General features: G+C 33.9%; 1 protein-coding gene across 1 annotated transcript; it reads right to left on the reverse strand.

Moving 5' to 3' along the window:
* Nucleotides 1–1092: 1092 nt before the first annotated feature.
* Nucleotides 1093–14237, reverse strand: CAMLG (calcium modulating ligand). Its single transcript, XM_074290899.1, has 4 exons — nt 13898–14237; nt 11185–11642; nt 8905–8970; nt 1093–1974 (listed from the first exon to the last, which is right to left on the reverse strand). Exons 1-4 carry the CDS (start codon nt 14073–14075, stop codon nt 1783–1785), a joined length of 894 nt encoding a protein of 297 aa, XP_074147000.1. The 5' UTR covers nt 14076–14237; the 3' UTR covers nt 1093–1782.
* Nucleotides 14238–14315: the final 78 nt, after the last annotated feature.

The following is a 14315-nucleotide window of genomic DNA, read 5'->3' on the forward strand; positions in this document are numbered from 1 at the left end:
TTAGCTATGGTTTATCTATTTTGTTTCTCCTCAAAAAAAATTTTTTTTCTTTAGTCAGTAGGTTTTGTCTGTTTTCTTTCAATCTTATATATTTTCTATTTTTGGGTCTGATGTTTAAAAGTTTTGTTTTCAATTCACTGACCTTTAATTCTTTTGGTAATGAAAATGTTTAGAGATAAATTTATCAGGAAAGTTTGGTACATCCCATAAATTTTGATATCCTCACTGTCCCTTTCTTTGATGAAATTGTCATTTCTATATTTTGTTCTTTGACTCACCAGTTCTTTAGGATTTAATTATATTTAGTTTCTATTCAATTCTTCATTTTTTTCTAATGTCCATTCTCTGAATGTACTTTTTATTGCATGATTGATTGAGACATAGGCAGTCATTGTTGTGATCTCTGTGTGGCTTTTAAAAAGGTGAAGTGGGAGAATGACAGAGAAAACCAGAAATGAGATTCAAAGAGAAGAGTTACATATATTTTTACTGGGTTCCAAGAAAGGGGAACTTCCCATAATTGCCCCATGAAAGAAGGAAACTTAGTGGCCCAGAGTGGGGCAATGGTTCAAAGTTGTAACAGAATGGATGGAATTCATGGCAAAGCTGAGAGTTGCAGAGATTGGAGCTGGTTTCAAGTGAGCAAGGTTGGGATTTTGAGACAATGCAGAGTTCCTAGATCCAAGTTTCCTGACAAGAATTTCCTGAACAAAGTCAAATTCTTGAACTCAGCAAAAGCTAGAGCAAAGGAGCAGCAAAGGATAAATAATAGAGAAGGTCCTATCACTTCATTAACTCTATTTAGGGCATGTGAAGCAATATAAAATTGGGCAAGAAAAAAAAATTCTGAATTTGATTAAAAGAACTATTTAATTAATGAGTATTTCTAATACACAAGGCCCATAAAAATCTCTAAGAAATATAATTAGAAGCAATTTTTCATATTTTACACTCCTTAAATGAGGAAATTTATCAAGTCAATTAAAATATATAAACTTTTCTCTGCTTTTGTGATGTAGATCTGAACCAGTAAGATATCAGACTTCTTGTTCTTCTTGTTTCTTGTTCAGACTAAAGAAAGTAAGAATAATATGAGACCAAATCAACAAGATTTAATGAAAGTTGATTTAGAATGCCATATCAGAATTCCAATTAAGCAACAGAAACACAACAGGTTAACTTCCCAAGCCTCCTCCAATTTTATTTATACAAATGGATTCCTTTATTTGAAAATATTAGAGGTATGACTAAAACACTAAAGTGTTTTCAATGAGGAAAAATGAGGAAATTGGCTAATGTTTGATTACTTCATTCAATTATTGGATGTTACATTATATACAAGGAGGTTAGAAAACACAGTCAATTTAATTTTATGTATAAGATGGATTCATTTATTTTAAGAGAAGGAAAAACAAATGCTGGAAGCAGTTCTTAGAGATGGCTAAGATAATGTTTAACAGTTCTGCAAAGAGCACAAAGACCTTAGTCATGTTATCATAGGCCAAAAAAGAATGAATACAACCTGAGGGGAATGTAGGCAAGGGCAACAGATACACCTTCTAATTGAATAAGACAAATAAGTGAATGACACTTGTACTCTATTCTTTATATCAGGACTAGGACAACCACAAAACTAAAACTTTTGACCTGGAGACCCTGCCATTCCATTCATAATCCAGTAGTTTTACAACTTCTATCAAGTAATAACACTATAAAAGTATAAACCGGTTTCTTTCCCTTAGACTAGTAACAGAAAATTAGCTTTTATGGGTTCTATAGCTTTCATGGAACTTCAGAGCCCCAAAAGACAAGCAGTTCATGGCAGAAGATGAAAGTGAAAAAGTAGACACAAAGGTCTGTGAAAACATCTCCCATTTTGCTATAGGTATCCATGGAACGACTGATTACTTCAGCTGGGATTCCAGACAATAAAAGTGCAGCAGTTAGTACTGTTGTCTTCACCTTTTTTTCACTCTAAACAAAGAGAAAAAGCAGGGATAAATAAATTTAAGCACAACTTTTATCAAATGACATTTTAAGTCCTGTGAAAAGTTTTAATTGTAGCAATCTTTGTTTTTTTTTTTTTTGATTACACAAACTGAGTTTAGTTTTAAAGTATTAATGGACAGAAAATCCTATCAACAAATGTTCACTGAGTACCTGTTACATGCAAGGAAAATATGTGTCGTGTTGTTGACACAAAGAATCATAATTGTAGTTATTTACATAGTCCTTGATATATATACTGCCATGTGTAAACCTCATGATAATATTTTTGAAGTACATTCCTCGATGAATGTGTGTATTTTCCTCTTTTTACTTTATATTCCAGCCAAAGTGATTTAATTTCTGTTATCTGGACCTGGTATTCCATTTTCTTCCTCCTTGTCTTTGAAAAGGTAATGTTCTTTATGCTTACAATGAACCCACTTATTTCCCCCTTTTAAATTCCCTAGCTTCACTTAAAGATCAGTTCAAATAGAACTTCCCCAAAAAAGCCTTTCCTGAGTATTCTGGTTGTTATTGCTACTCTCTTCTTAGTTAACCATCAGGTATATAAGCTTTCTGATTACATGTTGTATCCTTCCAGTAGAAGTAAGCTTCTCATTATTAGAGACTGTTCTTATCTATTATGTTTATGTCTCCAATACCTATTTTAGTACAATAGGTGCTTAATAAATGATTGCTGGATAACACTGTAATTAGTGTCACTTACAGATGATTAACTTAATATGACTGAACTGTCTAATCTCACAACTAGAAAGTGACAGAATTAACAAAACTTTAGTGACTGCTATAGTTATGAACTGAAGGAAGAATAAAAGATTACTGAAATTTCAAATCTGTCTGAATGGGAAAATGATTATTATCTTTAGGAAAACAAAGGATGTTGATAGGAATTTTGGGAAGAATGAGGCCTTTGTCCTGTGTAGTCCCTTTCAACTTCTGCAGTAATGGATGCAAAGTGAGAAGGAAAGATGCTAAAAATTATTTTGAATCATCCATGGATATTTTTGGCTACTGGGATGCTAAATGTGAGGTCATTATTCAATGGCCTATAATTGAGAATACTGCTGAAGGACCCAAAGCTTTATAATGAAGCCATTAGAAAAAAAGTTGAACCTAAATGAAAGGATGGTACACAGGGACTCATTCTGTGGGGAAAAAAAAAAAAAAAGTGGGAGAGTTGATTTTATTATACTCCCTAAAGCAATAAGAAATTATCTCACGCTTATTTCATATCGCAGTGCTCATGAACTTGCAAAAATACTACCATCAAAATAGCTGCACTTTATTCACCAACATTTATGAGGAAAATGAAATATGAAAAAAATTTCTAGGAACATCTGATCCCTTCAAATATTATACCAATATACCCTTTGATATTCCATGACTTCAAAATGATAAAAATGAATGAGAATGATGAGGAATATATTGGAAAGCATAATCAAAAAGAAGTGAGATGTCAAAGGCTTTGCTTTTCCCAACAATTGGTAACGTTATGAACATAGTAATCCATCAGACAACATTGCAAAAATGAAATTTGTTTTAACAGGCAGGAAAAGATTCATTATTGGTACAGGAGTTACACTTGACCACAGTCTCTATATAGTCCAACCTGATTAAAAATAAAGATCAATGATTTTTCTTGTGCAGCATGATAAATATGGAAGTATGTATACAGGAATTGAACATGTTTAACAAGTATTGATTATTTGCTGTCTGGGTGATGGAAAGGGAGGAAGAAAGAGAGAGAGGTCTGGAGCACAGGGTTACATAGGGGTGGATGTTGAGGACTATCTTTGCATGGGAAAAAAAAATTCTGTATATTATTTTAAAATGTGACAGAAAGAACAAATGCTTACCTTTTGCATCTACACAAAAACTTAATGAGTTTCACCTATATTGTTGCTGTTGTTTTGTCCTTCATCTTCCAAGAAGACTATGACCTTCAGAGAAGTGATGCCATAATATGTAAGTGAACTGCATTTAAGTGAGGGAGGACTGGGCAAGTTCATCTGTCTCACTTTCTCCTCCAGAGCTAAGTGAGTCAAGTGGCCAGATAAAGATCAGGACAATTAGAGATGACTGTATATGTGCATAGGGAGATGTCTTTGATAAAGGTGTTAATAGAAATGGGAAAGTTTTTTTCTTTTTAAACAGAATTCTATATCAGATTTATCTTTTCCAATCGACAAAGATAAAAACAGATAAACTTTCACAGTTTATTATAAAAAAAGGAAAATCCTGATTTAAAAGGCTCTTCTAACAAGGTGTCTCTCATCATTCAAAATTCCTTGAATGCTATAATACAAGTAGCCTTTTTCAATAATCCTCTTATAATATTATCAGGCAATGCATAAAACATGCTTGGCCCAAAGGAGTTTGCCAAATTCAAAAGCAAAATTAAGGAGGGATTTCCTCTGAAGGGTAAACTTCTTCCAGATGCTCCTTCTTGCAGAAAACATTGTAGTGACTGCATTGAGCCCCATAATAGCATAGAATTAACTAATGTTTATGTTTGCTTAAAATATTTACAAAGCACTGTGTGTGTATGTATGTATGTATATAAAATCTCGTTTGATCCTTCCAACTTATGATGCAGAAGTTATAATTATTCATATTTTACAGATGAGAAAACTGAAGTTGAGAAGTAATTTATTTAGAGCTACAGAGTTAATAAGTATCTAAAGCAGTATTTGAACTCAAATCTTCTTGATTCCAAGTCTACTGCCCTATCCAAACATTTGAATGGTTATAGTCAACTAGACTGGCTGTGTTTATACAAATGATAGGTAGATAGTTCAGTTGCTCTGACTAGTATATCCATAAAATTAGGAGAAAGGAAGGCAGGCTTCCATTATTATAAGAGGACATGAACAAGATTCACACAAGAAAGACAAATCTGTGTTGTTAAAGTAAATATCCAAAGAATAAGATCACAGATTCGAGTAATCTGAATAGGATAAATTGGGTTATAAGACATGTGAATTGAGAACTAACCTAAGTGAAAATGTTCAAGAATCAAGTGAAAAATCTAGAATATCAGGGCTAAAGATAGAGATATAACCAGCCCATGTAGGTGATATCTGAGATCACGAGAAATAGGTGGCTAAATTTCCAAGTGGACAATATAGAAAGAACTGAAAGTCTAGAACTGAATTTGGGGGAAGACTTTCAAAAATGAAAGAGAATGCAGCAAAGGAATTATTAGAAACAGGAAAAATGGAAGCTTCAAAGGTACAGAGCAGCTGTTCAATGTGAATAGAATGATAGTGGCAGAAAATAGAAGGAAGAGCACAAAAAATACAATAAACAATATTTTGTTTATTAATACAATAAGCAATTGAAAATGATAATAATTAGAGAGATGTATAGTAAGAGAAATCCTAGCTATCCTTGATGAAGCCAAGATAAAAGATATCTCAGGATATGAAGCAAAGAAAGCATTTGCTTAAGCTACTTTCAATGATTACTGAAAGATTGTGGAGAATGAAAGAGATGGAAGGCAAATATTCTAATTTTCAAAAGGAAAAAGAAACACAATATAGATTAGCATGTTTGTCAATGAGTCATGGCAAAATTCTAGAATGTATTATAAAAGGGATAGTTAATGAATAGATAGAAAAGCAAGTCCTAATCACATAGGGCCAATTCCTTCATCTAGAATACAGTGTTCTAACAAGAACAGAAAAACAGTGGACAACTGAATACTATGCTTCTCTAAATGAAATTTAAAATAATATTAGCTATTAGTCAAGTCAGGAAGTTCTAGAAGAGATCTGGAACTCCTCCAAAATTTGGAGACAACTGCTGGACTTGAGTCAGGAAAACTTGACTTCAAATCCTGCTTCAGATGCTAATTATCCATGTTATTTTAATAATTAATAATTTTAATATCAAGTTAGAGGGCAGCTATGTGGTGAAGTCAGGAGGACCTGAGTTAACACTTCCCAGGCTGTATGACCCTGGGCAAGTCACTTAACCCCAATTGCCACAGGGGGAAAAAATCAAGTTAGGTTAACCTCATTTCCTGCTTTGATAAAAAAAAAATATTATTATTACTAGGTTGGAAGGCCTGGAAGATTAGAACAACACATTAAATGCAGTTTATCCAGATTTTAGCTAAGTTCTTGACAAAGTTTCTTAAGAGTCTTGTCCACAAGCTAGAGATCTGGAGTAGATTAGGACTTCTTAAACTTTAAATGATTTTTGTTTACCTGAGAAAATTCTACATGATCCCATGTATATATAGCTATATAAAAAAGGTACACAAATCAAACATTTACTGATAATAAATCAAAGAAATTTATTTTAAAACAGGTATGCATATAATTTTACCATTTATTAAAGGTGAACCCAAATGTGCCTCAGCAAAAAAAAAAAAAAAAAAAAAAAAAAAGTCTGAATGAAAAATTAGCTAGATATATCAGAGGGAATTTTTATTGAAGACTGCTAAAACTAGCTGACCACTGAAACTCTTTCTGAGGTTCTTTGCTTGAAGAGAACAAAGAGCACAAAAAGTTAAGGAATGAAACAGCTTCAAGAAGACACTCAACAATGTCAAGTGATTTAGAAGGGTCAAGGAGAATAAGGGCTGAAATTTTTCTTCCTTTCTTTTTTGTTTAAACATTTGTTTCTTCAATGATGATCTTCATCCTTGTAGAAAATTCATTATGCTATTTTTTTCTATTTTAAGATTTATCTACTTATTTGCCTAAAATCAATTCTCTTTCTACCAATAAGATTATATAGTTAGTGGTAAAGAAAATTAGATTAACAGATATTTGAGTTATAAAACTGTGTTTTTATAATAATTAAAGAAAAAGATACTGCCTTCCATTCCCCTGTACTCCAAATCACAATTTGTTTAATGCTCACAAATTACTATGGATCTAGATGGACTTGATTTAGCCATCAGTAAAAAAAAAAAATTTATAGTAAAGATTCTGTGATTCTGTGTACACATGTACATGACATACACATGCACACACATAACACAATTATAACTGATCTAAGCAGATGGCTTCAGTGCCTCAAAGTGAGTAGAAAATTTCAGTGGAAATTGAAAACTAAATAATGATGTGAATTTTTCTTTTTTTCCCCCCTGAGGCTAATTGGGGTTAAGTGACTTACCCAGGGTCACTCAGCTAAGAAGTGTTAAGTGTCTGAGACCACACTTGAACTCAGGTCCTCCTGACTTCAGGGTTGGTGATCTATCCACTGTGCCACCTAGCTGCTCCAATTTTAATTTCTAAAGATGCTATGAGAATGAACAAGTAACATTTTAACCTGTTACCATTATTCATTCTTACAATGTAAACACTTATTTTCCAAATTCTAGAAAATGAGTTCATAAAAGTGAAAAGCTTTAAAGTAAAAAAGACAAAATATAATAAATTTAGATAGACCTATCCCAGACCAGAAATAATAATTGTTGCCAATTACTATCCAGTCTGTTAATAGTTCTTCAAAATTCGATTTTTAAAAATTGCTTAAGTGAAACTACTTTTTTTACCCTCTATATTTATAAATATGAAATAAAATTTCATATAAAACCTTAAGCAGATTAGAACCAAACAAATCAGTAGGCAAAAAGAAATGCCTTTGCTGGGAATAGCCCTTTAAATATCTGAAGTTCTATTTTATTTAGTTTTCTATTTTTATATAGTTAATAATTAATTTGCATAAAATTCTGGTTCTGGCAATCTTCCTTTATATCACTTCCTATAAAGACTTAGTCATCTAGTCCAATCCTTACCATTTTAGAGGAGGAAATGGAGATATAAAAAGGTTAAGTACCTTGTCCAAGTTTACTCTGATAGAGCTGAGACTGAAATTCATTGTCATTTTTAGTATTTTACCATTACAAATAGATACATCAAATGAATGTTTCTGTACAGGTATGAATATTTTTCTAAAAATTAAATCTTGGTATTAAAAAAAAAATCTTAGCAATGTAGTAACATTAAAAAAAAAATCTTAACAATGTGTTGTTAAAGTAAATATTCGGAGGAGGAGGAGGAGGAGGAGGAGGAGGAGCCCCACCAAGTTTTCAAACACTTTATTTTTTTCTTCTTTTTCCTAATTGATATTAATCTTATGCTTTTGTTTTCTGTTCATTTCAAGGAGAAGGTTTTTATATCACCTTTTAATTTGCAAATATATCCACCCATATTCTCAGAGAGTAATCCTTGTAAAAAACAAAAAAGGGTAAAAATGCAGCAAAATCAATCAATCAACACAATGGCTGTGTCTTATAGTAAATTCAGTCTTCTACAAAGTCACCCAAAAAGGAAGTATATTTTCTTTTCTTCCTTCATTTTCTTATATAAAAATTTTTGAATTAATTTTAATCATTGAATATCAGTACCTGATTCACTAAGAATCAGCTTATCCACAGAATTTTAGTTCCCTAAACAAAAGGATTATTTCCTTTTTTTTGTCTTTGTATCCCTTGTGCCTAAGGGTTCAGTGTTTAACATGAAGCATGTGTTTAATAAATGCCAGTTGAATTAAATTAATGATCCTATAGAACATGATTCATTTCCAGGATTCTTACAAACATTTCTGTATTGTGGATCTCTTTCAGAGTCAGGTAAAGTCTAAAGAACTATTCTCAGAATGTTTTTAAATGTGCCCCCCCCCCCAAAAAAAAAGTGTGCATACACACACACACGCACACGCGCACACACGTTCGCTTACAAAAGGAAACCAATTATATTGAAATAGTTAGGAATTTGTTTTTAAAAAATTCATAGACCCTACCTAGCTTAAAATCCCCAATGTAGACCACATTGTGTCATTAACTTTCTAAAATTATCTAAGCACATCTTTGAATATTCCTCCACAAACACTGAGTTAGAAGACTTGCATACATTTTAAATATATAACTGAACTTACCTTTGGGAAGTACTTAGATAATCCCATGAATGCAAGTTGCAAAGTAAGAAATGGAGCAAATATGGACTGTAAAGACAAAAGAGAAAATTAGTTGCTAATGTATAAATTATTCATTTAGTCAAAACACCAACTGCAAAATTCAACTTAAAAAGCCAAATAAAATATTTAATTTTAGGTTGTTTTAGAAAATATTTTTCCCATAGAAATAAAGATGAAGAAAAATAATTTTATTCATAAAAATTGTTGCAAAATTTCTAAGAATATTTGGACAAATGCCAATTTCTTTCATTGGACTGTCACTTCCAGTTAAATGGGTCTTCCTTTAAGAGATGACTTAAAAGTTATGTGAAGATCAGGCAAATGGTACACTATTTCAAAGTCTGATTCTTTTTGTACAGCAAAATAACTGTTTGGACATCTATACATATATTATATTTAATTTATACTTTAACATATGTAACATGTATTAGTCAACCTGCTATCTGGGGTGGGGGTGGGTGGAAGGAGGGGAAAAATTGGAACCAAAAGGCTTGGCAATTGTCAGTGTTGTAAAATTACCCATGCATATATCTTGTAAATAAAAAGCTATAATAAAAAAAAAGTTATGTGAAGATACATATAATTCTGGTGCATAAGTGTATGTTTATATACATAAGTGTAAGTATATGTATATAAATAGGAATGTTTGTACATTGTATACACATATACATGTATATGTTGGGAACTAGTGAGGTGTGAAATAGGAGAAGGAGCTGTAAACACAGAAAATGTATTTACAAGACAAATGCTGAAATACATTTTATGTAGTTACCTGGAAGTCTTTTTTTTCCAAAAAATAAAAATCTCAATCAGAATTTATATGTCCCAAAGTTCTAGTTCTATAAACAGGAAAGTTCAACATGTCTTCACTCAGATTTCTGACATAATTATAGCAAAATTGGTTATCAGGTTTTCTAGCCCATAGTAGATTAGAATTTGATGAGGTTAAAATATTATAAAAATAATTTTAAAATAAAGATATAAGAACTTTAAAAATACAAGAGGAGTCTTGCAGGTTTAATGTAATGATTAATAGTCCTACATAATGCAATAACTTTTGCAGTTACTAGAATACAAAACATGCAAAAATGGACAGTGAGTATAAGTTCAATGTTTACAATTTAAGTAACACCACTGTCATTCTTTACTAAAAAAAAAAAAATAACTGATCGAAAAGGACCCAAAGTGGAAAATTCACATTTAAAAACCGATCAAATACAGAAATTATGTTGATGTTTACAGTTCTTAACTAAAATAATGAATTATCAAGAAAAAAATTATTTTTGAAATATTTAAGATAAAATATTCCATTAAAAACCTTTTTTTTAAAAGAAGTTAAAATGTTGGGCAGCTAGGTAGCACAGTAGATAGAGCACCAGTCCTGAATTCAGGAGGACCTGAGTTCAAATCTGGTCTCAGACACTTAATACTTCCTAGCTGTGTGACCCTGCGCAAGTCACTTAACCTCAATTGCCTTAGCAAAAAAAGAAAAAAGAAGTTACAATGCTTAGAAGTTATAGTCAGTTATCTGCAAAATTAACTTATTTGAAAAATCTTGTTTTCCAATGATTCCTGATGCAATTTTTAAAGAAAGTCATATAGAAGATATGACCTTACATGGACTCTAAAGTTTTGAAAATAAATGTGCCATACCAATTGAAGAAAAGCTATGCTCTTTCTCATTAAAAGTATAGAAATATTATTTTTTATTCAATTTTTGAAAATACATTTTTATTTGTGATATTTATGACAATCAGATTTTTTTCCAAGTGAATACGTATCTCAAGTACAGGGAAAGTTAAGTAAGAAAGAACATTATTTCTTAGCTTCTCTGCATATGCTCTTTCGCTGTAAAATAAAATTACTATAGTAGATTTCATTATCCAGCATTCTGCCAATTTAAACTCTTGAATAACAAAAACTTGGACTTTACTTCAAAGTAGAGATAACTGAGTTATGCGTTAACTAAGTTATGCGCAGAATAGTATTGTTTCACTACATTTGAATTATTTGAAAAAAAGAGTACTTAACATGTTGTAATACATGATCTCTATTAGGAAGAATACCATACATTAACTTTTGAATAACATAACTTATTTCCCAGTAAAAAAAAAACAACAAAAAAACCCCACAAGGTTGGTAATACTAATCTACTAATAGTAAACAACTCTGAAAAGGACTTTATATTTTTAGACTTGAAAAACCTTGTAATTGTAAAATATCTTAGCGTTCTTTTCTTACCAAATATTTGCATACAAAAGCCCGAACTCCAAGGGCAAGAAGAGCACATCCCACCAATCTGAAAATTCGAAAAGTATCAAATTCTTCCCCTGTATTTCCATTCTCTTGACTAGGTTTCTCACTAATTAATTGTTTTCTTAACTTCATTGCTTCATCAAATCTGGAAAGATACTGGTCTAAGCCATGCTGGGAGCTTCTCTGGACAGTTTCAGTAGTAAGATCTCTTTTTCGATGACGAAGTTCAAGGTTTCCATCACTACTACTGTCAGGTGTATTGATCAAAGAGTCCTTTTTATCTACCAGTTGGGTTCCCTTGATCTCTGTAGTACCACTTTGGTGGTCCACTGTTCCTGTGCTAGTTGAATCACCTAGCACCACTCGCTTTGAAACTGAAGGAACAGGGAGGGAGTTCAGCTTATCAATGTCACGCTGCTTTGATTCTGTGTTTACTTCTTCTTCTGAGGAAAAAACAAAAAACAAAAAAAAAGCATGCATGCTATGTGATGGTAAACAGAGTACATATTAACATATAAAGAACTTGCCACAAAGACAAGTAGCCATAAATTTATTAAAAATATGATTCTGAATCCAATTTATGGAAGACTTTGAGAAAATAACAAAACATCCTCAGATACACCTTTGTGAAAGATTAAAACTAAACAAGACAGAAATAAATTATTTCAGAGGATGAAATGTGAGCTTCATGGAGCCAGGATTATTTTTAATCTAAAATTTAAAATGTTAACTGAACATGGATTTCAAAGTACAGAGTGTGGCTAACAAACAATACTGGTTTATATAATCTTTCTACTACAGAATTGTATAGTCTGACATATTCTCAAAGATTTGAAAATGTTACTCTTCCTAAAAGGACCTGAAAAGATAGTTAAGATTTGCCAAGTAAAAATGGACAAAATCAAAATAGTAGTAGTTCAAAACAGAAAAATTCACTAGAATAAGTACAGGAAGAAGTGCTTTTTCCACTAGGCAAAATAAAATTTTTATTCCTGACATTTATTTTAAGTTTATACAATATGCCATCTCATTCTTTGTTTTAGGCATTAACTTTTTTTTGGATACAATCCAACTGAAGCATAGAAATGTTAATAAACACTAACTCATGATTCTATCATTCATCTCAACTGATTATAAATCCAAGGTTCTTTCCATTATACTCCATCGGTATACTAATCTGGCTTGCTAGTCTACTAGTATCACTTTGGGTTGAAATGTACTTTAACATTCTTATATTTTCCCAATTTCCAGGCATAAATGTATACATGCATATTTACCTTAAGACAACTAGGTGGCACAGTAAATAGGCCTTTCTCAGGAAGACCAGAGTCTTCCTTAGACATTAACAAGTTGTGTGACGGTAGGCAAATCATTTAACCTAGTTTGCCTCAGTTTCCTCATCTGTAAAGTGAGTTGGAGAAGTATATGGCAAACCATTTCAGAATCTTTGCAAGAAAACTCTAACTGGGGTCACAAAGAGTTGGACACAAATCTGTTATCAATTTAGAAGTGAGGCTAAAAAACCATTTAATTCAATTCAATTGGAAGTACAAACTGAGAAAAGGTATAGACCAAAAGTAGTATTAAAATTCGATTTGTAAATTATTAACCTGCAAGATACTAAAGGGCAAAGACCATATCTTCTTTAAATTTGTGCCTTGTCAGGGGTCTACGGCTGTGTACTAAACATAGTAGTAGCCATTTAACTTTTATTCAAAAATCAAAGTTACTACTCATAGTTATTCCACATGGAAAAATTTCTCTAAATGTAACCTTTTTAGTCAAAAAATGATTCTTTTGCTAAGTGCCATTGTAACATACCTTACAAGATTTGTACCATTCACAATAACAACTCTAACTCAGTAAAGCTGGTTTACTGGAATATCTAGAGCTGAAAAAGCAAAATAAACGACAGGTTTTGTTCTCGCTGCCTGACAGGGCCAAAAACCGGGGATGAGAAAGACGAAAAAAACCAAAAAAGTTATCACCTAAAAATAATCGATTCTACCGACGCCAATACAGATCTCAGCTATTCAGACAGAAGAGAACAGTTAGGAACCAGCCCTCTTTCCTCCCCAATCCCATCATTCCTGTCCCTGATTCAGCAGGACTATAGGTTACCAATCTTGTGGGTAATAAGAGCAAAGCACAAGCTTCTTTAAAGTGCAGATGAATAAGATAGGAAAAAGAAAAAGAAAAAGAAGAGTAGGGGAGGAGAAGGGAGAGACATTGGGCAACGGGTCAGAATTAGGAAAGGCAAATAAATGAGTGCACAGTGGGAAGAGTCTGCACGACTAAGTAGTCTGTCCAGAGGAAGAGCTCCACAGGGAAAATGCATTTTGGGATATCCAGGAGAGCAGTCTGCTTGGGCTGGCAAAGCACCAGTCTGTCTTCTAAGGGTAAAGGAGGCCTTCAGGTCTCAAAGGTGGGCAGAAATGGAGGAAAACTTTCATTTAGGTCGCGCGCTCTGGGCTCAGCTGACTAGTGGAGGAAGGCTGAGGCAGGAGCGGCCAGGCCAGAGGCTGGGCCCCCGGGGTTCCCACACACGGGGCCAGGCACCGGAGGAGGCAGGACCCAGGCTGCGCTAACTACAAGGAGGGGGGAGCGTTGCCGCATGGGGTAACGGAGGGACGGTAGGGGTGCCCCCCACGGGCTCTCCCCGAGGGCGGGGGACTAGCCAGGGGGTCCCGGCTCTCACCCGTAGCGCTCCCGCTCCTGTGGAAGCCCATGATCCGGTTGATTCGCTGCTCCGAGTTCAGCAGAAGCTTTCTACGCCTCAGCTCTGCCCGGCGTTGGGAAGCAGACAAGCTTCCGCTTTCCGAGGGCCCGGGAGGTCCGGGCCCATCATCCCCGGTAGCGACGGTCAACGGCTCCATCCCGGCCTGAGGCGGCACCACCCAGAGCAGTAGCAGCGATCCGCTGGTCCCCGCTCACACAATGGACCCACTCCCCCGGGATCGCGCATGTCCCTAACCTCGCGCACACCCGGGGGAGCGAGGAAACGCACTGCCCCGCCCCTCCCCACCCCAATCTTGCGCGCAAGCGCACTATAGATCTCTCTAACGCCTTTCGTGGGAGGGGGCGCGAGGTCGCCCCTCCCCCGTTTTCGGACCACG

This window comes from Sminthopsis crassicaudata, chromosome 2, assembly GCF_048593235.1.
Source record: "Sminthopsis crassicaudata isolate SCR6 chromosome 2, ASM4859323v1, whole genome shotgun sequence".
Taxonomy (NCBI): domain Eukaryota; kingdom Metazoa; phylum Chordata; class Mammalia; order Dasyuromorphia; family Dasyuridae; genus Sminthopsis; species Sminthopsis crassicaudata.